This window comes from Bufo gargarizans, chromosome 7 (assembly GCF_014858855.1).
Source record: "Bufo gargarizans isolate SCDJY-AF-19 chromosome 7, ASM1485885v1, whole genome shotgun sequence".
NCBI classification, from domain to species: Eukaryota; Metazoa; Chordata; class Amphibia; order Anura; family Bufonidae; genus Bufo; species Bufo gargarizans.
In genome coordinates this window covers 31,658,745-31,686,073 of record NC_058086.1, presented here as the reverse complement: position 1 = coordinate 31,686,073, position 27,329 = coordinate 31,658,745, and the positions used below count along the sequence as shown (strand labels likewise).

Genomic DNA, 27,329 nt, shown 5'->3' with positions numbered 1-27,329 from the left:
CACCCTTCCACTGTAGATGTCACCTTATATACACAGGAGTGACCAACCATTGGCTGAGGAAGGATTTGGACGTGCATACTGGTCCTTTAAAAGTTTGGGAGTGAGTCTGCACTCTATGATACAGGCCTCAAGGCCTTTAGACTGAACATGCAGGCCACAGCCTACAGAAGACACCCGTTACTGCAACCACCGTGGCTGGGAAATGAGGAGCAGGATGGAAAACAGAGGAGACGGCAACTTAAGTAATGGGGCATCAGGGCAACGGTCATCTCCAGTCTAAGGGTCCATTCACACGTCCGCAATTCTGTTCCGCATTTTGCGCAACGGAATTGCGGACCCATTCATTTCTAAGGGACCGCACGATGTGCTGCCCGGATACGGAATTGCAGACCTGCACTTCCGGGTCTGCAATTCCGTTCCCGAAAAAAATAGAACATGTCCTATTCTTGTCCGCAATTGCGGACAAGAATAGGCATATTCTATTAGTGCCGGCAATGTGCGGTCCGCAAAATGTGGAACGCACATTGCCACTTTCCGTGTTTTGCAGATCCGCGGATCCACAAAACACACACGGACGTGTGAATGGACCCTAAAGGTTCTTATGGCCCTAGTGTAAAGCATATCTCTGAACAGCCAAGCAAGGGGGTATCTTGGGAGTCGTAGTTTTACCACAGCTGGAGTGCCAGAGGTTAGCCATCACTGTTCTAGGCAATATCTGCTGTTCACTGATCATGGTGTTGGCTCAAAATTTAAATGGGCTTTCTCATCTGTAAATGTATTTATTTATTTAGTTTTACACAAAATACTCATAATTCAAAAAGAGCAATTACGAATATATATATAATAACTTATGTTATTAAACCCTTCGACTTGGAGCAAGTTATGGAGTAGAGCCTGAAGGTATAGACTCTATTGGGTTCAACAAGCTCCTTATGCCCCAATGAAGACAATGGAGCCCAGGAGCATATCCCCATATGCAGTTGATTACTTTCTATGCTGGTTGATCTCATCCATGTGGTGACATCATCACTATTCCTCTCCTGGGGCTCCCGAGACACTTCCGTAGCCACTGTGTAGTTTCTATGTTGTTCAGTGTAGAAAGAATGTCAACCAGTGATCCCTCCCAAAGAACATTTAACTAGTCTTTAAATGATATACCGCAAATTTTCATGGAAGAAAATAATTTCCCACACATGTATTCTCAATGAGCACAAACCTGTGAAGATTCGTGGCTGAAGATGATGGAGTTGAGGTCTCCACAGTTGTAATGTTTTATAAGATCTTCAGTCGTGTAGGGGGCTTGAAAGCTTCCTGCCCGTAGACTTTCATGTTGCAGCAATGTCTGGTTTAAAGCAAATAAAACCTGGAAATGAAGAATATAAAAATGATTAGTGTCTCCTACCTAAATATATTTTCTTTATAGATCACCGCAAACAGAATCAACAAAGGAAGAACATTCTATCTTGCCATATAACGTGGGACATTTCATTGAAAGTTAATAAAAAACATAATTTTGTCCAAGACAACCATTCCCATTGTACCATTAGAAAATGAGAGCACATATCTAACAGGTTTCTGTGGGCAACCTATCTGTTTCTTCTGGCCAGGGTTACTGGACCCTTATAAGTGCTATGGGATGGTAAACTCTGCTTGCTTAGATACACTTCTTTTTGGCTGGCGCAGCTGGTGTCCTCTACGATCAATCACCCAAATTAAAACCGCCAAATGTTTGCTTTATTATATTGAGGAAAAAAGAGCAAACATGATCTAATCCATAGTAACCATCCTTCATCAACACAACGCAAGCTAGCGATCACTGTATGAACTATAATGAATAAGTATGGCCACTTGCCCTCTGAAGCATATGGAGAATGGGGGCCACCAGTTGTGGGACCTGCACCTATTGGGCATTTATGGCATATTTTATGGATGAAGATGGGAATACCTCTTAAATCTCGGCAGCATGGTGGCTCAGTGGTCAGCACTGTTGGGGTCCTGGGTTCAACTCCAACCAAGAGCAACATCTGCATGGAATTTGTATGTTCTCCCCATGTTTGTATGGGTTTCCTCCGGGTACTCTGGTTTCCCCTCATGCTCCAAAAATGTACTAAGAAGTAAACTGGCTTCCAACAATATTGACTCTAGTGGGTGTTTGGATTAAAGGGGTTATCCAACCCCTGAAATGCTCCCCCATATGCCCGGGTCCCTCACACACAATGTACTTACCTTGCTCCCTGGCACCCACATTGCTTCTGAAGCCCGCACGGCAGCCACTGCAGCCAATAGCAGGAGGGGCCCAGGCATATGGGTGAGCATTTCAAGGGTTGGATAACCCCTTTAAGTGCCACTATGGGAGCCATTGACTCCCCTGCTCTACAACCATGCCTGTGCTTTGAGCCCCCTGTCACTGTAAATCTGCATAATAAGTGGATAAACATTGCACATTCAGTACATTATTTCTCTTGTGATGATACTGAGTTACAGCTTGTATTACAGCTCAGAGCTTCACTCACAATTCTACAGACTTCAGAGCTGAAATCCCTCATCCTTCCTTTCTGGCTTAATGGATTCAGAGACTTTGCTCTGGTAATTTTCAATCTCAAAAATAGGGGGTGAATAGCCCCTACCAACCATGATAGTTCTAATGACCTTGACCTGGGGTAACACAATGCAATTGGACGGCATATACACATTTATGGGAATCTGTGAGCAATGACCTCCCTATCCAACTGTTTGCATAGACACATAGCTGTAGTTCAGTTCACCTGCTCTGCTCTTTTGTTGATTTGAGGCTCCGTTCTTGATTCATGATATGTTTTCTTAATATGCAAATTAGGACTCTGGTGCAATGAGGGCGTCACCATTGCTCTTGCTGCATCCAAACCCAGCTCCTTTCTGTGCCCAACCCCTCCCTCGCTGCTTTAATTGACATGACCAGGCAGTGGCACAGCAGCTAGGGACAGAAAGGAGTGGAGCTTGGGTGAACCAAGAGCAATGATTTACAAAAAAAAAACTGTTTTAAAGGGGTTTTCCATGATTTTAATATTGATGAGTTATCCTAAGGATAGGTCATCAATATCAGATCAACGGGGGTCCAACAGCCGACAGTCCCACCGATCAACTGGCTGAAGAGAAGGCCATGTTCTGTGCGAGCGCTGCCTTCCCTTCATTGCTTACCTGCTCACCATCGACATCGCAGCAGTGAGCTGGTCTAATTACAAGTCATCCCATTCACTTCAATGGGACAGCTCGTTCCTATACTCTTGTATACTACAGAGTCGTCCCATAGAAGTGAACAGGATGGCTTCTTGTAATTACACCTGCTCAGAGCTGCGATGTCGACAGCGTGCAGATAAACAATGAAAGGAAGGCAGCGCTGGCACGAAGCACAGCCTTCTCTTCAACCAGCTGATCGGTGGTGGTGCCAGAATTCGGACCCCCGCCGATCTAATATTGATGACCTATCCTGAGGATAGCTCATCAATATTAAAATCCTGGAAAACCCCTTTAATCAGGTGAACCACAGCTAGGTGTCTATGCAAACAGTTGGAAAGTGAGGTCGCTGGTGATAGATTCCCTTTAAAGTATAGGCTCTTGAGACTACTGTGATGTCCTAATGGTCAGTCCATTCCTACTTCATCAGTAATCTGTTACACATTTTTTTACACCATGTTTATTGACTGTTTCCGATACAAAACAGCAGAATTGTGAATGCAGCTCTGGAGTATATTATATGCCATAAGTCAGGAATCAGTGCAAAATAACGTTGCAATTATATAAAAAATTGTGAATTTATGCCCTAAATTTCTCATGGATCACATGACATACTGTACATATTACCTAATTAGTAGTTAATGGGTAGGATTGTAAATATCAAAGGAATGTCTACAATTAATGATCCTGAAGGTGATTTGACATAATATCCAAAAATTTGCAAACCAGCCTCTCCTACCTCAGGATATACAGATGTCCTTACTGGGTGTAGAGCACATGATTGAAGTGTAACTTAAAAGAGTTTTTACTGTTCCTTCTGGAAGACTATGATTGTCAGCCCTACAAATCAACACTGACCCTTATTCATCTAAAATACATTTCATGTCCCTCAGGAATTCAGGGCATTACTCTCCTCTCCAGCTTCCCATGTCCACAAAATTACTTACATTTCCAACTTTGACACCAAGAAAACACACTATCCCTTTGTTCTTTGGAGAAAAAAAAAAGCTGACACCAGTAGACACACAATTATGTCAAAATGGATGTGAATTTTTTTCTGAGGTGCAGGGGTCCATGGATGATAGAACAAGTGCATTTATTGTAACTGATCTTGTGCAGCTCTGCGGGCATGCTAGAAATAAAGAATGGCCATTTGAAACGAAAATTATATATATGTCAAAGCGGCTGGGCAGCACTGCAAACAATAGTAGGAAAAAAGGGTGCCAGCGGCTGCGGCGGCGATCCTCCCGTCAAACCATAAATGAAAAAGGAAATTCCACGGCACTTCCCAAAAATAGATCTGTGTTTATTTCACCAGATGCAACGTTTCGGTTCTCCCTTTGGAACCTTTATCAAGCAGTGACAAATTCATGGTGCAAATGACATATTTAGGCCTCTTTCACACTTGCGTTGTCCAGATCCGTCTTCAAAATGCGTTTAGTGTTACTATGGCAGCCAGGACGCTATTAAAGTCCTGGTTGCCATAATAGGAGCGGGGAGCGGGGGAGCAGTATACTTACAGTCTGTGCGGCTCCCGGGGCGCTCCAGAGTGACGTCAGAGCGCCCCATGCGCATGGATGACGTGCCATGCGAACACGTGATCCATGCGCTTGGGGCGCCCTGACGTCACTCTGGAGCGCCCCGGGAGCCGCACGGATGGTAAGTATACTCCCCCCCCCCCCCCCCACCCCCCCCCCGCTCCCGGCAGCCATGGTAACCATTGAGAAAAAGCTAAACGTCGGATCCGGCAATGCGCCGAAACGACGTTTAGCTTAAGGCCGGATCCGGATCAATGCCTTTCAATGGGCATTCATTCCGGATCCGGCCTTGCGGCAAGTCTTCAGGATTTTTGGCCGGAGCAAAAAGCGCAGCATGCTGCGGTATTTTCTCCGGCCAAAAAACGTTCCGTTCTGGAACTGAAGACATCCTGATGCATCCTGAACGGATTTCACACATTTCACAATGCATGGGGATAAAACTGATCAGGATTCTTCCGGCATAGAGCCCCGACGACGGAACTCTGTGCCGGAAGACAAGAACGCAAGTGTGAAAGAGCCCTTACACCACACGTGTGATTATTGGATAATTAAAACAATCAAGTACAAAAATATTAAAAGTGCGTGATCTTGTGCAGCTCTGCGGGCAAGTTACACACTGGTAGAAATAAAGAATGGCTATTTGATATGAAAATTGTATATATATATAAGACAAAAAGCGGGCAGCACTCCAATTCGTAAAAATAGTGGATTCAAACTTCCCATGCCCTGAAGAGGGGGGAATAGATTGAATCTTCTTAAGAAAAAAGAATTACAATAGATGCATACCCTTAATAGTCTTAGGCCTAATGGCCTGAATGTGGAGTATAACATGTGGAATGTATTGTGATATGGTGGCTTGCCCTCGGTCCCTGCAGGTGTGATAGGGACTTCTCTAGCTTATTTGGTAGTTATATTAGGACGAAAATATATATTTAATATAATTTTTATTATTATTTCACTAACACGCTTTTTTTTAAAAGTTTTTATAGATGATATACTGATGGAGGACAAGAGGAAGGATGGATGTTTGCTGCACTGGCCGGAGACATCTACGACCCCTTAGTTTTTATAACTTTTATTTTCAATCATACCTAGGTTGCGCCATGACAAAAAGAAAGGTTTATATTTTTGTGATGTTATGTTTTGAGGAGAACCCTCATGGGCTTATAGATTGGATCCACAGGGATGATCGAGGCGGAGCCCGCAGTGATATGCGGAATTCTGCCCCCGTTGTTCTCCTGGTGAAGAGAGGGTGATGCCCGCTTGACAGGTGGACATTCATCCAACTCCGTGGTCTGTTCTTCCAATTGCCCTGGTATTTACTTACATTGTACCATTACTATGGCTGCCCGGCCAGTGTGGAATTAGACATTTGGAAATTCATGGTGTTCGGCGCATGCGCAAGGACTTGTATGATCCTTTGACTTTTCCAATATGGCTGTGGTAGGCGAGAAGTATATAGTGCACAAACATCACAGACGCTCAGGCGTCATGAGTTGCTTCTCATTTCTTAAACAACCATGTCAAAAGACACATCTCGTGGTCGTGGAAAAGATGTTAGTCTGTCTGAGAAGGGTCAGATCACTGGCATCAAGCAGAGAAAACATCCAAGGAGATTGCAGAAACTACTAAAATTGGGTTAAGAACTGTCCAACGCATTATTAAAAACTGGAAGGATAGTGGGGACCCATCGTATTCGAGGAAGAAATGTGGCGGGAAAAAAATCCTGAATGATTGTGATCGCCGATCACTTAAACATTTGGTGAAATCAAATCGAAGAAAAACAACAGTAGAACTCAGGGCTATGTTTAATAGTGAAAGTAAGAGCCTTTCCACACGCACAATGCAAAGGGAACTCAAGGGATTGGGACTGAACAGCTGTGTAGCCGTAAGAAAACCACTAATCAGTGAGGAAAACCAGAAAAAAAGGCTTCAGTTTCCTAGCAAGCATAAAGATTGGACTCTGGAGCAATGGAAGAAGGTTATGTGGTCTGATGAGTCCAGATTTACCCTCTTCCAGAGTGATGGGTGCATCAGGGTAAGAAGAGAGGCAGATGAAGTGATGCCCCCATCATGCCCAGTGCCTACTGTACCAGCCTGTGGGGGCAGTGCTATGATCTGCGGTTGCTGCAGCTGGTCAGATCTAGGTTCAGCAACAGTATGTGCTCCAAGAATGAGGTCAGCGACTGCCTGAACAGACTGAATGACCAGGTTATTCCATTAATGGATTTTTTCTTCCCTGATGGCACAGGCATATTGCAAGATGACAATGCCAGGATTCATCGGGCTCAAATTGTGAAAGAGTGGTTCAGGGAGCATGAGACATCATCTTCACACATGGATTGGCCACCACAGAGTCCAGACCTTAACCCCATTGAGAATCTTTGGGATGTGCTGGAGAAGGCTTTGCGCAGCAGTCAGACTCTGCCATCATCAATGCAAGATCTTGGGAAAAAATTAATGCAACACTGGATGGAAATAAATCTTGTGACCTTGCAGAAGCTTATCGAAACAATGCCACAGCGAAGGCTAATAATCAATTAAAGCTAAAGGCGGTCCAGCGAAATATTAGAGTGTGTGACCTTTTTTTTTTTGGTGGCGACCTTTTTTTTGGTCAGGCAGTGTATATATATTCGTCATAAATTCGCTAATTCGCGATTATTTTCTTGATTGCGACAATCGTCAATGCAATATTCGTGCAAATACGCGCGCAATACAGGCGTGGGTCACTTTTGCTACATTTTTGAAGCTGCTAGAAGTTTCCTGAGACTGGAGAAAATGGTCGACACGGCAGAACATTACAATAGCTTTATATGCAGATAGAGTGCTCCAATATATTCGCGATTGCAAAATCAGCACCAATGATGCAAATATTTTTGCGCAATAAGTGCAACTTCACATTTTAGCAGGTCTGACTACATATTACTGATTGGTGCACTAAATATTGTTGTGAACTTGTGACATCACAGCACTATGTCTGTAGCATGTATGTATGGACACTAATCCCTATCACACTGCCTAACACCCTGCACTGGAACCTATCAGCTCCACTATATCAGGATATAACCTACACTGACTATCTCCCACTAACTATCTGTATTATATATAAGCTATCTAACGATCTAATGTAATTAAACAGTAAAGCACAGAGCACAGCAATGTCACTGCTCTCTCTCTCAGAACTCCATAAAACAGCAGAAAATGGCTGCTGGGGAGGTTCTTATATAGTAAGGGGTCGGCAACGTTCCTATTGGTTGCTAGGGATGTTGCTAAGCTCAGACAAAGACATTGCAGCCTTCTCATTGGCCCACAAGCAAGAAGCAGGGATGGATCATAGGTTCAGATAAAAGAAAATCTAGAATATTCGCTAATATGAATATATAGCACTATCTTCTACATCTTCGCGAATTCTCAAAGTGGTGAAATTCACGATTATAATTTGCGATTCGAATATTCGCAATCAACATTATGATAGAGTACACTTCAAAAATACTGATGTCCAATTATATTTATTCTGCAAAAATAAAATAAAAATTATATTTAAATACTATTTATAAATGATTTAAAAAAATAAATAAAAAATAAATTAAAGAGCATAAAATCACTGCAACAATCAACTGCATTACCAAGTCACTATCTCATATCACATGAACTATGAAAAGAGAAAAAAAGATAAGACTGTTTTTCGTATTCAGAAAAATGTTTACAATGATAAAATGCCCCCACCAAAGAAAAAAAAAGTGAGTGATCGCTATGCATAGGAATGTAATGAGTAGCTTGCAGAGATTCGTGAATTTCATAAAATTCTATTTGCATCGACTAAATCGACTGTCCAATTTAATTTAGTTCTGAATAAATTCGACCCAAATCAAAAGTGCTCTGATTGCCTGGAAAAGTCTCTCTCTGACTCTCCTCACACAAAATTTTGAAGTTTTTGAAAGTTTTGACTTTCCGAATTTTAGAATCGATTCGCTCATCTCTAGTCGCTTGCAAACTTTTTTCAAATCCCTGCTGTCGAGTGAGTAGCTAGTGATGTTTTTTAATTGCTACAGGCGGGGATTATAGAGTGATTTCACAGCAAGAAATTTTAAGAAATCTGCAAGGTACTCAAAAATTTAGCAATTTATATCTCAAAGTCCAATTATAGCCCTATCCCCAAAAAGTTGTAGCTCCTTTTTTTCTCCACAGAGTAACATGAAAATTGCTTTGAAATCTCTTGTGATTTTTGCAGCAATTTATCTCTGGTGACTTTACTCCTTCAGCAAAATTTTGATATAGGACCTAACCCAAAGTCGTTGTCTCATCTGCTATCATTACCACCTCAACTAATGGAGAGCAATGCCATCCCATGGGAGACTCTCAAAATGGCTCTCCCTTACAATTTCCTCGAAGATTATTCAGCCTTCTACTTCAAAACTAAATCCACTTATGAAGTCAGTGCCTGCAGAAAATGCCACCTAATAAATAAAATGCAAGTTATTTACTCAAGGAAATGATGGAAAATTATTACTCAGTGTTTGGAAAATAACATTTCAATTCTCCTGATTTATGATCTCTCCCTGCACGTCTTTCTGAAGCCATTTTTTCCCTTTGGGTGAAATACTGTATTGTGGAGAATTAGGTTTTGAAAGGGACCTTTTCAGGAGAAGGGTTTCGACAAACATTAACTGGTGGCGGCCTAATCCATGCTCCAAACAGATTTTGTCAAATGGTCTCTTTAGTGTTCTTTCTGCAGCCATAATTAACATGACCTCCCATTAATCAGGGCACAGTAATTGCAATGTGCGCCTGTGTGGGAGAGAAGAGGTCATACCTCATTAGTGATGCCCTGGATTTCAATCTCTGTGCTCGGATTAAGGGATATGGCAGAAATATACTACTTGGCTTTCGTGATGGGAACAACAAAAAAGTTATTTTGGCTTTAGGCTTTGCTCTGCTACTTGTCCCATGATACTTAGATGGTGTGAGTAGTTAGAAGCAACAGGTAGATTGACTGAAGCAGTATTAACCTTGAAGGGGGTTTCTCACAAACTCCATTCAAGCTCTTCCTCCCTCCTTCTTCATGTGGCTTGAGACCCCCCCCTCCCCCCATTCTAATGATCATATGGGACCCAGCAGTGGGATTCCCAGGGCTCAACTATCATGAGTAAATGATTGATGGACTATCTATCTAATTGATGAGGGTGCAATCTCTACCTATGAAATGCTATTTCTCCTTCATTCTGATCACTGGTGGAGATTAGAACCCACCAAACATAATCATTGTTGTTGGGAGGGGGGGGGGTTGATCTCCATCAATGATCAGAATGAAGCTAATATAGCATTTCATTGGTAAGACCCTAATCAATCATATGGATAGGCTATAAATTGTTTACTCAAGGTGACGTCTGACTGCGGGGAACCCAATAATCACAAGTTGGGGGTTTTGAAATCACTGTTTCTCCATACTGCAATATCACAGGGAGGAAGAGAGGAAGAACATAGTCCCTGCTATTCCATTCGCTGTCTATGGGGTTGACTGAGATAGCCATATTCTGTTCACTTTATTGGGGTTTAGCCCCGCCCAGGCCAGTGATACTAGTTGTGATGTCACTGAACCTGAGTGTAACAAAAAAAAAGGACACGGCACTCTGGCACTTCTCAAACAGCTAATCAGATGCTGATGATCTATCCAGAGGATAAATCATCAGTTTAAAAGAACTGCAGAACCCTTTAAGAACAAAGTCTTCATGGAGCACCTCTTGCATTGGAGGACCCACCTTGTCCATGCATTAAAATGATAGCCTATTAATGTCAATCGGACCTGTGTAATACTTTATTTCTCCTGTGGTGGCACTGCAGGGGCACGAAACACTTGCTGCCAGATTAGAGAAGATCAATGTGGGTCACAGAAGCGGATTTACTGAGTTTGGGGTGTGTCCACTTAAATGCCCCAAATTTACCAACAGAAATGTTTGGCATATGTGTGGTAGAGGTAGGTTCTAAATAGACTGTCCCAGAGTGTACATCAGGTCTAAAAGACACTTTATGTACTGTATCAGAGCAAGAAATTCCCTAATATGGGACAATAATTCTATATAATAATGAAACTAAAAGACTGATGGCCATCATGCCAGTTGAGCTCCTGTTTACATCTACCTTGTGGTTTGGGTTTATAACGGAGACCACAACACAGTGCCCAATTCTTCCTGTAACAGACCGTTTACACAAGCCACACCCATGTTTGGCCTGGGAAAGACCAAATTTGCAGTGACTGTCTCTGAAAATTTCTATCCCAATCCCAAGTTTTCCCTCTCTTCTGTTCCTAAGTTTGCTTCCGGCCTCCGGTGGATGTGTCTGGCAGGAGAGGTGCAGCAGCCTAGGTTTGCTTGGTCCAAGAGGCTCTATGCTCTTATCTGGTGTTGTGTTTGGAATTGCACAACACCAGTTGGTAATGAGTTTACCACTCTAGAGGCCTTTCACTGGTATAGGAGATATCACACTAGGGAATTACCCCCGGCCTGTAGTTTTTCTTGTCTCTGAAAATTAGAGACAGCCAGAGGTGGACTGGCCATAGATCCTACAGGTAAATTTCCCGGTGGGCCGATGCTGAAGGGGCCACTGTCCGGGAACATAATGTTCTCAACACTAACGTAGGAGCATCAGGTACTTATGGTTTGAATACTGTAGCGAGGGTGGTGGCATTTTGCACTGTGGTATTTGGTTACGCAGGGGCAGTATTTTTGTGCTGCACTGCAGTATTGTTTACCCTGCCTACCTGTGTTGCCCCACCTTCTGTCATTTTGGACCTGTTTACAACATGGATCCACTTTTAGGTTTCCAGGGGCACTTTAAGTATCCAATCAGCCCCTGGAGACAGCCCCTGCAAAAAAAATGTCCAATAGACGCTACTGACTTATTAAGCGGTCCATCTTGATTACACTATCAAATGCTCTGGAAGGAAACTGGTTTAGGGTTAATTCAGACGTCTGTAAGTGTTTTGCGGTCCGCACAGTGGCGTAACTATAGGGGTCGCAGCGGTCGCAGTTGCGACCGGGCCCCTAAGCCAGGGGGGCCCAGAGGGCCCCCTTTGCCAGTGGTAACGATCGCGGTCGCAGAGTGATTTAAAAATGTTTAATCTTATAATGGCCAGTCAGGTCGTGCCTGACCGGCGGCACAGCTCTGCGCTCTCACAGTTAATTACACGATCCATCCTGCCCCACCCCTGGCCACACCTCCACCAATCCGGCGCTGCTTTCTTGCTGTAATCTCACCAGTTCCGGGCCCACGGCGCACGCCGGATGACGGGAGTGGAGCAGTCTTCTCAGATAAGGTGTGTAAATGTGCAAACACCGCTGGCTTCTTAACTCACAGAGGGGCACCTGGCAGTGTGGCACAGTGGCAATACACAGGGGACTGGTATGGCAGCAAATCCTTCATAGGGGCCCGGCCTGGGGGACAAAATCATGACATATATAGGGGTAAAGTGTTTTTTTTTATATATATATACAGAGTGGGCAAAAAATGTAATATATACACAGGGGACACATGTAATATATACAGAGGGGCAAAATGGATTTATATAAAGGCAGGGGCATTACGACCCTATCGTTATGACCCTGCCCTTGCCCCCTGTATATATATATATATCCATTTTGCCCGCTCTGTATATATTTCATGATTTTGCCCCCAAGGCTGGGCCCCTATGAAGGATTTGCTGCTATGCCAGTCCCCTGTGTATGACGGGAAGGGGGGGGTCGGGCCCAGTGGGGGGGGCCCAAATCAAAGTTTGCCCCGGGGCCCATAGAACTTTAGTTACGCCCCTGGGTCCGCACATGGCTGGCCCTATGATAGAAATTCCTATTCTTGCCCACAATTTCGAACAAGAATAAGACATGCTCTATCTTTTTTGCGGGGAGTGAAACAGAACTTCGGATGCAAACGGCACACAATTGAAATTAATTTTGTGGAATGGATGCGGAGCCTTAAAAGGGCTAGTGCCGCTCATATTATAATATATTCTAGATTGGTCTCTCAGATATTATCACTCATTCCATATCTTGCCGGCGATCCACCGTATGATACCACCGCTGTAATTTTCGTATCTGTCTTCATGTCATTCTTAATGAGGTCAGACAGACCGATCTTAAAAAAGCCAAACAGTTTAGAATAACACGCTATTAATAAGTCGTGTTACGCTCCATCCTATTTTAATCAAAGACTTGGCCACGGCACAAAAACCCCAATGATATGTTTATCTCGCAGAAAATAATTGTTTGTTTTACGTGAAGGGAAAAGACACGCACGCTGCACCAGTGGAGTATGATACTGGATTTGGCAATGAACTGGAAAAGTGCACATGTTTGTATTTTCACGCTGCATTATGCTGGTTCCTCCGGGAGCAGATGCTTTCTGTGCACATAGCCCCTTTTTTAACCAAATTTCATATCAATTGAATAGTTTACACCTTTATATATTTATGAACCTCTTTTTAACATAGGCCACACCCCAATCAGGGGCATGTTTTAAAAACTGGTCAGGTATGTGGCCCAGGTGCTGGGTATCATGGAAAACATCAACAAACTACTGGGAGTCTTATGGAGACATTTATCAAGACTAGTGTTCCCATATGCCAGTGTCACAGGGCACCAGCTTCGCGCTCCTTCTCTTCTGTGCCGCCGACGCCCATACGATAACTTCGGAGCAAGGATGTACACTGCGTCCTCCTCTTCAGGGCAACGGGGGGTGGAGAGGACCCGGACGCGCACGCCTCCCTAGTGTGGTCAGTGTCCTCCGCCCCCGTAGTTTCGGCGATAAGTCTGAGCGCCGAACTGGACACTCGGCGCTCAGCAATATGCAGGAGGATGAGTCATGTGATGCTGGCCACAACTCATTCTCTCCCCAATTTACAGGCAGCCTGCTGGCCACAGGTTGCCTGTGATTAAGGTCCTATACCTTGTGTATATTCCCTTTGACTTTTGACTTGGTTCTTGTATTTCGGCTTGTCGGTTAGGGATTGACGCCCAGTTGGGCTCCGTTGCCTAGGACGGGTAAGTGCAAGTAGGCAGGGACAGAGGTGTGGGTGGAGTCAGTTTGCACCTTCCCCATCCCCTTCTCGTGACAGCCAGTTTTGATCCCCTGTGCATCGGAATGAAATGAACCTAATTTATTAAAGTCCCATGAAACTTATTCTACATTTTGCAAAACAGTACCTGGATATAAATCCTTTTGTAATGCCATGTAATTAAAAATGTATTATAGTTACAGAGTTATTAAATGAAATCTGTTTGTATATTGCCACCTGCTGTTTGCTCTTTTACAAATTTCTCTGTCCAGCTCTCTGAGATGGACACACATGCTCAGTTCCATCCTTCAACTGCCAACATACGCAATAGAAAATACACCCCCGCTAAGAAAGTGCACCCCCCCCTGAGCTGCCAGCTTGAAATAAATCTAGCAGAGCGATTAGAGCCGTGAATGGGGAGATCCCTGGATGAGGTACTATATGATATATGATTTTCATTTTTGACATTAATCATGGGATGCCTCTTAATAAATTAGGTGCATCTCTGACGTGCCCTATAATTTGTGACTTTTTTAAGCCACAATGGTTAATGCCCCTCTTAGGGTCTTCTTATGAAATATATTTCAGTTGGAGCTCAATTAAAGGGCTTTTCCAATGCAGAGTGAAAGAGGGTTGGACAATCGTTATTACGATCATTCGCCCCCATTCACATACTATTTGCATCACATGTCTACACATGGCAACGTTTTGCTGACGACCATTTTAAGCGCCTCATGAAATATGCGATCACCCCGCAACTTAGCATTTTGCTCATTTGTTGTATGATCGGTGGCACATTTCCATAGGCCAGTTATCGGGAACGGCGTACCATCATTTCCAATATTGGCCCGATCCTTGGCCTCTATGATAGGGTCTTATCCAGAATGTTTACGAAGGCAGGTAGGGCAGAAGACTGGATTTTTGCCCCAAAGCCTAGCTATGACCTAACCCAAAAATTCTAGGGTGCAAATACAGAGATGGGGGACTCAGTAAAATGAAAATTGGACCCCACATATTACCTTACCAAGTGTTCTGCATGTGCACAACCGGCATGGGATTCAACCTGTTGGCTCCAGTTCTCCAGATCCGGTTGCTAAAATTACAACTGAATCAGAGAACCGTGTTACCGGCTGAGTCCCGTTCCGGTACTCTGGCGGCGGCAGGGCAGCTGGAGATGTTTAATTCCATTGCTTTGCGCGCCGCTGATAGTTTAGCTCCTTAGTTGGGTGGTATGTGTGTGTAGTGTATTTATGGTGTATTTATATATGTGTACCATGTATATGGTGTATTTATGTGTGTTGCATATATACGGTAAATGTATATATTATCATGTGTCGTGACGCCGTGTGTCCGATGTTGAGTAGGAATTTGAATCCCATCCCTGTGCACAACCATTGCAGAAGAGCACCTGAGCTACTGTTTGCAGGCATCAGCCACCTATCTGGACCATATTTACCTCCCTGTGCAGTGTTCTTCTCTATTTCAGCATTTCTTCATGCAATCATGCGCAGAGCAGTGCAGCAGAACTGAAACCAAGCAGCTACAATGTGCCAATGTCCACCTACTGACAATCCTAATTTACTGGCTTGTCCGAGTGCACCGAAGAAATAGTTAAATAGCAAATTCAGCTCTGCTACATCTGTGCATCTATAAACAACATTTAATCAGAAGGAACGTTCAACTTTCTCTCAAAATGTCATGTTTATGTGTTTGGTCAATAGAAAAACAAGAGAAATTCCTCGGCATTAATTCCCTGACAGTGTTCGTCAAAGCGTCGTCTGATGTGAACCAGATTTGTAGGTCCTGGTCTCCAGGAAGAGGACAATTCAGAGCTGAGATACAATTACTGCTGCATGCACCCATTCTGAGCAGTAAATAAACAGGATTTAACCTATTTATCAGATTTTGGCAAGCCGGAGCCTGCTGAGCCGTGTGTCACGGTTTACCCGCTGCTAAATTTAGGCGAGTGGAGAGTTCCTCTGTTGACTCAGTTATGGAATGGACGATGCCACAAAGGATGCAAAAGTATAAAAAGTTATTTGAGGGTCCATTATCTTATCTGCAGGATGGGGTGTCGGGCTCTACATAAACATTAACTGAAGTGTCAACCACAGCTGTTTTCCAGGAGCATCTGCATCTTGTGGTGGCATTTACATTTGAAAGGACCTGGACACTTCTGCAGAACGGGGACAAATCACAATAATCAGAATAGGCTATGCATCCTTGGTCAGTCACAGTGGTCATGCATGGAACGTGCATGTGTTCTCAATGGGAATAAGAGAGTAAACCATTGCCAGACAACTCTGGCGGCAGCTTATCTCTCTTGAAATAAATTGTTGAAAAGTATATCTTCAGTGGCCAGGTTTGAGGTTGCTCCCAATGCTAAGCTAAGTCCTGGGCACTGTTCAGGTGTCACCACATGTTGCTGGTCTCTAGAGGGGACAGTAAGGCATGATGCACCCCAATGGGAAATAAGTTCAGTCCAGTGTGCTTCATTACTGGAGGAAATCAAGTGCAAAACAATGCAGGCAGTGCACTGAGCCCGTTTCGCCAGTCTCCACTCTGGTAGCAGAAGGTTTTGTGCAGAGGAAAGGCCTGAACTAGCTGTGCCTTTATTTCATAAAAGTCTGGAACTCTGGCCAAAGGGCTGATGACCCAGGGTCTGTGGCATCTTCTTCTGGTCACTCGTGCAGTCTGGCACAGTCTTTTCTACTAAACGCTGGTCCATATCTGCAGACAACTAGGGACTCTCACTGCTCTACTTCTATAAAGTTTCTAACTGATCTAGAATGTTCTAGTGGAAGGGGGGGGGGGGGTGAAGCCGTAGAAGTACAGCCTAACAGAAACAATTTTGCAATTCAAGGCTGCCATATAAGCCTCAATATTAGTCAATGGGAATGACCAAACAGTTTTTGGTCATAAACAACAGTTTGACGGAGCCAAACCAGACCGTCAAAAGTTCACTGGTTCTGACTTTTCCCTTCAAAACTCTGCTCCGCATAGTCCCTTATGACAGCAGTGGAAAATGACTAGCTTCTCAGTGCAGAGTCTGGAAATTTCCAAAGTCTCTTCATGTGAACTGGCTGTGCATTAACCCTCTCCCTAAGATGTTATAGGGAGTAGATCTGCAACAGAAAGGACATGCCTCCTGAGCTATGATAGGCAGAGAGCTGCAGCAGAAGGACATGCCTCCTGAGCTGTGATAGAGCGAGAGCTGCAGCCGAAAGGACATGCCCCCTGAGCTATGATAGGGAGAGAGCTGCAGCAGAAAGGTCACCCCCCCCCCCCCATGTGTGATAAGAAGAGATCTGCAGTGGAAAGAACATGTTACCTGAGAAGGGACACTCCCCAATCTGCTGAGCCTGAAGAAACTAGCAGAGCAATCGGAGCAATGAATGGGGAGATCTCTGGATCCATGTGAGGTCCAGGGCTTGTTCTAGCTTTGTTAGAAAGAGACTGTCATGTACTATATGATGTCTGATTTTCATTTTTCACATCATCAAGGCATAATCCTTCTAAAGGGCAACTGATGATTTAATTGGATACTATGTAAGAAGAACTAGGAAGTGGTTCTCAGGAGATGATTGCCATGGGTCCCAAACCACAATCCCTGGACTTTGGGGATGTCCTCACTGAAAATTATCTGAACTGGTTTATTAGTAGTGACCCCGTAACTGCTTATTACAAAGAGTTTATTCTGAAGTTCTTCCTCCATTATGTTCAATGATTTATGTGATTGTATCACGACAAAGGCACATCAATTGGTAAAGTGTTTTTTATATAGTTTTTGGAGAGAGGCAGAATTATTTGCCAGAATTGCTCAACACTTAGGTCTGTGCCAACAGCTGTGGTGCAATGTGTGTGTGGGCACCATACGTCTCTGTCACAGCCTTCACTTCACCCCGGCAGGTATTATATTAATAACAGATGTCACTATATTACCTCCCTGATCAAACATTATCTGGGTCAGATTCATAGCCTGACTGCGAGCTTTGGCTTGAGATGGTTTTTCTTGCAGGTTTCTATGTGTTAAACATTTCATCATGTCCTGAATACACCCCCAGCCCCAGGTGACATTCCTCCTGTGCAAATAATTCTCCAGCAGATTAGATTTCTATGAAAATTCTAGAGAGAGGTGAACATCTATCTACAGAATAGGCAATAAATTCTAGATCTGTGGGGGTTCAATCACTTGGATAATATTTCAATACCTCCCATAGAGGGAAATGGCCTTCTTGGCAACTGCTCAGAACAACTGCTGCCCACAGTGGAAGAGGATAATAGGCTGGGGTCCTCCAATTTAGCAACTGCTGAGGGTCCCAGTGCCCAAACCCCCACAAAATCAAACACTGATCCCCAATCCCACCGCATAACCCTTTAAACCATCCTACAATTAGTGATGAGCGGCAGGGGCCATATTCGAATTCGCAAACTTTTGCAAATATTTTGTAGAATATATTCGTTGTATATTTGCGAATTCAAATTCGTCATTGATGAATATTCCAAAAAACGAATATATAGCACTATATTCAAAATATTTTCGAATTCTTGAAGTTGCGATATTCGCAAAAAAATATTCGTAATTCGAATATTCGCGCTCAACACTATTATGCCCGATTGTATCCACTGAATAGACCCCAAAAATGGCAACTGCCAGTAGGAATCCACCTCCATCTTCCATATTATAATTATGAAGATTGGACATTCAGGACTTAAGAAATTTGGGCGATGTAATTATTAATTGTCCCCCAGTTATACCATGAAGATACTCCTTTAGGTCATTGCCTTGCTTACCCTTTCCTGCAAGTATTTTCCAGGGTTCATCCTGTAGAGCCACGCAGAATTCCTGCCCCATAATTAGAGCCTGAAATGTCATCTGTCAGATCATGGAGAAGACAGTCTGGTTCCATGGAAAGCTCAGTGACAGATGGTAAATATGGGATCTGCCTTCTCATGATATCAGAGGAAGAGCCGCTGTCCTAAACATGATGATGATACCCACAAGAGTGATGAGAGGACTGCTGTGCAGTGATAGTTACACTATATTCCCTGTGTACATAGACTGTATGAGGGAACCATTTACTTACATTCTATCTATCTATCTATCTATCTATCTATCTAAATTTGAAAAATTCCACGGCACTTCCAAAAAGTAAATTAAAGTGGTTCTGCACTTTGTTTAAACTGATGATCTATCCTCTGAATAGATCATCAGCATCTGATCGGCGGGGGTCCGACACCCGGGACCCCCGACGATCAGTTGTTTGTGAAGGCAGCGGTGCTCCAGCAGTGCCGCAGCCTTCTCACTGTTTACCGCCGGCCCAGTGACGTTACGACTAGTATCATCTAGCGTGGGCGGGGCTAAGCTCCATTCAAGGGAACGGAGCTTAGCCACGCCCAGGTCAGTAATACTAGTCGTGACGTCACTGGGCCAGCGAAAAACAGTGAGTGTATAGGCCCACAGGGTAATTGATCCTAATACATGATTAACACAAATCAAACCAAAAATCTATCTACCTATCCAGGTTCTATCTATACCATATGCATATACAGTATTTATCTGCTATCTATCTTCTTTCTTTCTTTTATCTGTCTATCTCTCCTACTGTCTATATATTTGATCATTTTTCTATCTGATTTACAATTGCAAAATAAATTGAAGAATCTCAAAATACATATCAGATGACTAAATATTTTGTGTTCTGTTTCCTGGAATTTTTCAACCTCATAACTTCAGTTAATACATCATAAGCCATAGTAATCGCCATCACATTTAGGCCTCATGCACACGACCGTTGCGTGTTTTGCGGTCCGCAAATTGCGGATCCGCAAAACACGAATGGCGTCCATGTGCATTCCGCAATTTGCGGAACGGCACGGACAGCCATTGATATAACTGCCTATTCTTGTTCGCAAAACGGACAAGACTAGGACAGGTTATATTTTTTTGGGCGGACCACGGAACAGAGCAACGGATGCGGACAGCCCACAGAGTGCTGTCCGTATCTTTTGCGGCCCCATTGAAGTGAATGGGTCCGCACCCAAGCTGCAAAAACTGCGGCTCAGATGTGGACCAAAACAATGGTCGTGTGCATGAGACCTTATTTGTGGTGCATACAGAGAGTTAGAGATCATCATTATACTGAGCACATGTTGGGGTTGGGCATAGATTAAATGATTATTAAAAACAGAGTTATCCGTCCTTGGTTTTCCTGTCAGTCACTATGTGCGGTCACTAACCTCACAGAGAGCTAAAAGTTTGTTACATTCTCAATGACATTGGATATTATGAGGGACATTTATCAAGATTGGTGTTCCCGTATGCCAGTCTTGATCCGCTGTCCACCGGAGTGGTCACAAGGTAGCCAAAACTTCACCCCAGCTTCCATTTATGGAATTAGAGGGTATGAATCAAATCCATGCAGTCATTGGCCTCTGTGGGTGAGTGGGGGTTTGCTCACATCGTGACCTCCTTGTGGGAACCTAGCCTAAGGCTTTTGCAAAATAGCTTCACATGCACTAAACTTAGGAGGGTTCAGTGAGCCTGCTCCCACATATAGAACTTGCATTATTTATTAATATATCTAGTATGTACCATTTTTGGCTCATGGTTAACTCCGGAATATCTAGAATAAATTTGACACGCATGAAAATCAGAAGTTGAGAGCAAAGAGGAGAAAATGTAACACTGCATAAAGATTCAGATTTATGGGCTGAGCGGGGCCTGTATAAAGCAGGGAGGCAATCAAAGACCTGTTCGGGATACTAGGATCAATCATTCCATTGATTCATGAAAGTCTTTACACAATTGGACATCCAAAAGTTTATACTGGGTCAACCTAAGTTGATGGTGGGCTGTGCAGAGTTTTCTATTAAAACCCTTACCCTTAAACTGCCCATACAGCTATCCTCAGGATAGGTCATCAATAGAAAATGTATGGGGGTCTAACACCCAGCACCCCCACTGATCAGCAGCTTCAGTGCGCAAAGCTGGAAGCAGACAAACTGTAGAGGGTGTGCCGGGGTACTGCAGTCTATATGAAAAGACCACAGCACTCTGTGAGCGCTTAGGCCTCTTTCTAGGCCATGTAACAACACTCTCATCAGTTACATGAGCAAGGCACATCTTAGTTCCATTAAAGTGAATGGGGCTTGTCATAGTGACTACCCCCCTCATTCTGCTCTCTGTGGTGGGCATGGGTGCTGCATAACTCACCTAGCTTCTGCCTGGCCATCAGACTCCTGTGTCCCTTGTTGTAGGCTTCAGCCTGGCTGTAAGGTCCCTTCATGTGAGGGTATCAGAGAGACTTTTCTTTGCAGCACTACAGGAGTTAATGCCCTTTCTGACCCTGTGCTTAGCTGTTTGACTAATGAGCTCATCAACCCTCCTATTTATCTATGCTGCTGACCTTTGCCTGTGCAATTGGTCTCTATAGATCTTGCTAGGCCTCTTTGGCTTGCTGGCGCTTGTATAGAGCTAGAATCTATTTGTCTGCCTGTGTACTGACCTTGGCCTTGGATCTTAACCATCTGACATCTGACCTGACCTTTACCTGTTCACCATCCTGATACAGAGCAGCTTTCCCTGACCTTTGGACCCTGACCTGTTTTTGAATACACATTTACGGGTTTTCTTGATGCCATGAACTTGTGTCTCTGAACCCCATGGGTCAGCAAGTAACCACATCAGGACTAGTCCAAGAGGTAGTGGCCTGGTGACTTTCTTGCAGCGATGGCCAGATCCCTGTATAAAGGTTAAATGATATGTACCCAGGGACAACCAGGATAGCGCGCTCAAGACTAACCCAAAGTTAAATGGGTTGTTTGGCACAGTGGATCCACATCCACTGCCCAAAAAAGGAAGGACTGGGCTGTAATAATAAGTACAGCTGCTATTAATTGTATTATGCTGTGTTTGGTAAGCTGCAAGAAGGCACTCCTCAAACAGCTGATGTGCCGAGGTGCCAGGTGTTCGGCCCTGCAGATATGATATTGATGAGATATCCTGAGGCTAGGCCTTCAATATGAAAATCCCCAAAAAACCCTGTATTGTAAATGTTGCTCAAATAAAATGGCCACCACGTCTATCATCTCTTATCTGGATGGCCGTTGGTCAAATGAAATAAATATGTTTTACAGTCCTATAGCCTTTATTTCTACAATATCAATTTACATGGTGTTTACTTTTCGTAACTGGCCTACACAACTTTACTTTCCCAGCTCTCCAATCTTCAAGATGAAGTTTTCTTTATTAATTAAGGTGTCGTAACTTATCAAAAGCACCACCAGACCTCTACACGTTCCATCTATCTTCACTAAACATAGCAGCACACAGCTCATTAGATCTAGTTACATGTGACTGCTGTGGGCTTTGGGCTGTCTAGTGGCAAAAGCCACCACTTACCAAACCGCCGGCATGTAAATTAAAGCCTATTCATCATATCCTCAAGCCCCAAACTAACCTTAAATGAATACCAGCTACTTTATTCCCAAATATTTATTGCTTCTAGACCGGCGTATAAAGAAACCACACACTGAAAAAAAAAAAAAGAGGGAGATCAGTAGTCTGAACAAGCTGTGTTTGTGGAGACGGAGTAGCGTAGATTAACTAAGGTCAGAGAATGACGTCCCCACACCTTCTCCATCAGCAGTTCTATCACGTAAGGGGCAAGGCTGTCACTGCCCGAGAGTGTCTGGCATGCCAGTGGGAATTTAGAAAGCTATAGTTAACATGAAAAGGCAGCACGGAGTCCAGAGAGGTAGATACAGCTGTCCAATTAATATTCTGCTTCATTAAACGTTACAGTCTTAAAGGGAAACTAAAACTAGAAATGACAAAAACAAAAAAAGCACAAAATCAAATAAATAAACAAAAGGAAATTCTTGCAGAAATCTGGCCCATAGGTCAAAAACCTTATAGAAAATGGAAGTCCAAGGTACAAGAACTGAAATAAAATCAGAATTTTTTAAATTTACTTAAAATATGCTTGTTTGCAAAGTTTTGCCACATATGGCCGTTATCTAGCCAAAATCTCACTTATATATATGGAATAATTCCCATGGTTAGATGGTTATTTCCACAATCACAAGTGGAAGTTATATCCATAATAGGGCAATCCACCAGATTAGCAGGATACACACAAAGCACTAGTGTTGAGGGCGAATATTCGAATAACTAATTTAATCGCGAATAGTGCTATATATTCGTTATATTGAATATTCGTCATTTTTTCCATCTGAACACGATTCCTCCCTGCTTCTTGTTTGTGGGCCAATGACATCATTGGCCCACAAGCAAGAAGCAGATAGGAATCATGTGTTCACTTCAGATGGAAAAAAATGAAGAATATTCTAAAAAACAAATATATAGCACTATACTTAATATAGTGCTATATATATATATATTTCTGAATATTCATAATTTTTTTTTCCATCTGAAGTCATGATTCCTCCCTGCTTAAGTTGCTTGTGGGTCAATAACTCATTGGCCCACAAACAAGGAGGAATCATGTGTTCAGATGGAAAAAATGACGAATATTCGTAAAATCAAATATATAGCACTATATTCTATAATGCTATATATATTTTTTGGACCCAAGCCTGTATTGAGCACATAATATTTGCATATAACGCGATCATTACCTTGCTGATTTTCGCGTAAAAAAATAATGTAGAATATAACATATATACGAATTTGCGAATATATGACGAATATTCGACATAATATTCGTGAAATATCACAAATTCGAAATATAACCCCTGACGCTCATCCCTACAAAGCACATGGCGGTGGATGCACTCGACCACTGACACCGCATCACAGTCTAATAATATTCAACGCAGATAGCCTGTCTAAACCGTGGTTTCATGGTGTATGGCTGCCTGTATGTTCATTTGTGCATCCACCGCCCTGTGCGTTCTACGTGTCCTGCTTACCTAGTTTAGAGCCCTATTGTGGCTATACCTCCTACTTGTAATTGCATAAATAAACATCAAACCATGGGAATCTGAAATTCTATTCCATATGAATAAATAAAAGCTAGACACTGGCTCGATAAAGGTCATGTGTGGCAGAAACGTTGCAAACAAGCATGTGTTAACGAACAAAAATAAAAATGATAAATTATAAATATAATAAAATGTAAAAAAATTAAAATAAAATAAATAAATTTGTGATTTTACTGGAGTTCCGGTTCCTTGGACTTTTATATTTTTGAAATTGTTACGGAACGTGGGTGGGCAGTAGGATTTGGTGCAGTGTAACCCTACACTTTATTTAAGAAACCATCTCCTTCTGGTCATATTATAGAGGAGGAGCTTTGTTTAATAGGCGGGTTTAAATGACCTGGTCTCCATTGCTGTTTTGCCAAAATTCCTGTGCCGCAAGATCCTGTATGGATGGATGGGCAAATGGAGTGTTTTCTTCTTTCTTTAGGCAACTTTAGTGTAACCCATAGTTTGGTCCTTACCCTGCTTCTCCTGACCAACCCATACCCTCGCTTCTCTAAAAATACCATTTCTCTATCCATGCCTGTTGAGTAGGATTTTGCATACGTGGTGGTTTAATGGCTCTAAGTTTTTTTTTTTTATATGCTGTGTTGTTTCTTTTGTGACAGATAAAGCTGTTGTTATTACATTTTTAGAATGTTATTTTTCTTTATTTAGTTTTATTATTAAAAAAAATTGTAGGTAAAAGTAACAAAAAAGATCGTTATTCTTTAAATCTTCAAATTCACATTGAAACAAAGTGCTAGAATGGGTTCTCCATATTGTTTTGTTAGTTTGATATTTAATATGTATATTCCGGGGTGAACAAAGCAGTAATGGCTACTTTTTTGATGAAGTGGGCAGTGTAGTTTTTTTTAAGTTGTATTTTATTTTTATTCATGTTTGGATATTTGGGAACATAATGAGGGAGATTTATCATCTCCTTGTGGAAGAAACATTTCCTTAAAAAGTTGCTAACGATGTGTTTGTTCCTTTTTGAATGCAATTTTTTTTTAACTAAAAAGATAGCAAAAGGCAGTTTTTTCACTGCGGGTGTGGTCAGCATAAGCAACACATTTATCACCATTTCCACCAGTTTTCTAGTGCAAATGAAGCCAACAATTTATGGCATCTTAGAGCTGCTGTAGATTTTTGTTTAGGTGCAAGGACTGCACATCTTCCAGCAATGCAGGGGATATCAAGGGCACCGGTCTTGATAAATCTCCCCCAATATGTTCCCAGAGAGCATTCATCTTAAATTTTTTGTTTGTTTGTTTTGCAGCCACAATTACAGGAAAAAACTGCCTCCTGTTGTATTATTAGTCACTGGCAGACATATTGGGGGAGATTTATCAAGACCGGTGCACTTGATATCCCCTGCATTGCTGGAAGATATGCAGTCCTTGCTGATTTGCAGCTCTTCTATTTCATGTAGGACCTGTTGATCATGTGACCCTTGGATCCAAAAGAGGAGCAACATGGTTGCTGCCTGTATTCACTACGTAGCCCACATTGAGCGCTATGTAGACAGTCTTCTTCTAGTCCCCAGCTGTCAGAGACTAACCTGCTCTTGCTACATTACTAAACCCATGCCAGATCTTTACAATGGGTTTAAAGCACAGCACCACCCACCATACAATTAACACGTGTTGTCCTAAACAGGTGAAGGGTGCTCTGAACCAAGTAGATGCCCCCTCTCCCCTCTCACAGCATGAAGCTCACAAGCTCAGAAGCTTCACCTCTTCTTTCTTAGCTTCTATTTTCTGTTTTACACTAGAAGGATTGTTTTGGTGACAGAGAAGGTTCCTGAACTGTTATAGAGAGCCTACAGGGAAAAATGAATTTGCAGCTGCAAGAAGGTATGGAAGATGCCACTTTGCCCTTATAATAGTTATCACAAAGAAGCATACAGTACATTGACATGTACCACTGATAAAAATTAATTTAATATTTTATATTTTACTATTATATATTTTATTATATTATATCATTTTTTTTATTTTACTATTACAAAAACTGACATGACCTCCATATTGGTCATTACCCACAAATGCATGAAAGGGATTTTAACAGATCAGGACAACTCAAATACATTTCATTTTATGAATGGACCACCTACTAATCCACCTGTATATTAATGATACCCCATTCATAGAACACGTAGGCCAGCCTGGATAAGGCTCCTCTTATACAGACCTTTGATTTCTTATATTTTATCTGATTGTATATGACATTAACGGGCCTTCTGTGCATAGATTATAGAAATATACACGTGTTTATATATGTACATGCTAAAAAGACTCTCTGTTCTATCCCGCGTCTCCATAAGATCAAATATTAACAGCATAGAAAATACAGAAAACTCATTCTTTCCAGCCAAGGACCCCCCCCCCCCCTTATATATGTGAAATTTTGGACAGCACTGAAAAAGTGGCACACTACAAATTAGCAGCAGCTCCTTTTAATATCTCCCCGGAGCATTTGTTTACTGGATATAAAATATTCACTGTGTGACATCAGTGGAATGAAAAGGCCTGAAAAAAAAAAAAAAGATGAAGTCCTCGGTGTGAAACGGGAATATTTATCTTGCCTGCGATATTGAGTTTCATTTTTCAGAATGTTTCATTCGGCTTGTAAATCTATGCTGTGAGATTTATTGCATGCACTGGTCTTGTTGTAGAAACACGGAACTTGACAGCAGTTCAGAGCGGCTCGGCCCACCTAGTCTGCTGCACCTTCCCCCCCATTCTATAAAACCTCGACATCAACCTCAGCTCCTATGTGCACAACCCTTCTCCTGCTGGTCGGAGGGGGTTCATATTTTTAAACAGATTATTATTATTTTTTTTTTATTGAGATATTGGAGGAAGAGTGCATTTTTTCACTAAACCGCTTGAGGTCAGGCCAATTTTTGTCCAGCCTTTTCTAAGTAGTTCATAACTAGCTGATCGGTGGGGACCTGATACTCTGCACCTCTGCCGATTAGCTGAGGATAGGCCATCAGTTAGAATAGGCTGGATCACGCCTTTAAGGTAAAAAATATTATTTTTTTAGCTTTTCAGTCCTCCTGTTCTTCAGTGACCAACAAGATGAGTAGGATCATCATGATGCGCCTACCTACCGCTTGTGTCGAGCATACTTGATATAAGGTAATAGAAATAAAGTCAGTTCAATTTAAAGGAGTTGTCTCAGAGCAGACCTTGATGACATATTGCATTTGCTAGGATACGTCATCAATGTCAGATAGGTGTGGGTCCCCACTCTTATCTTTAGAACAGGGCCCCCGAAGTAATCGGAGAGCAGCCGAGCATGCGCTCGCTCCTATGCTCAGCTATTTCTGGCAGTCCCATAGGTGTGGTCTCCATGTTGGCGCTCTTCATTGACTGTTATGTGATTCAAAAAAGCAGCTGGGTTCTCTCCAGAGTGATGAATGGAGAGAACCCAGTGCATGTGAGGGAAGCTCTCCTTCACTTTGGGAGCCCCATTCTGAGGACAGGAGCGGGTCTCAGAGTGTGAGATGGGAATACCCCTTAAAGTATATGAATTTC

General features: G+C 42.7%; 1 protein-coding gene across 1 annotated transcript in view; it reads right to left on the bottom strand.

Moving 5' to 3' along the window:
• TRABD2B (TraB domain containing 2B) overlaps window positions 1–27,329 on the bottom strand; it is a 267,881-nt gene that overhangs the window by 158,496 nt on the left and 82,056 nt on the right. The window contains exon 3 of the mRNA XM_044302192.1: window positions 1,217–1,363. Within this exon, the coding sequence (XP_044158127.1) occupies window positions 1,217–1,363 (147 nt within the window). The remainder of the gene's footprint in view (window positions 1–1,216; window positions 1,364–27,329) is intronic.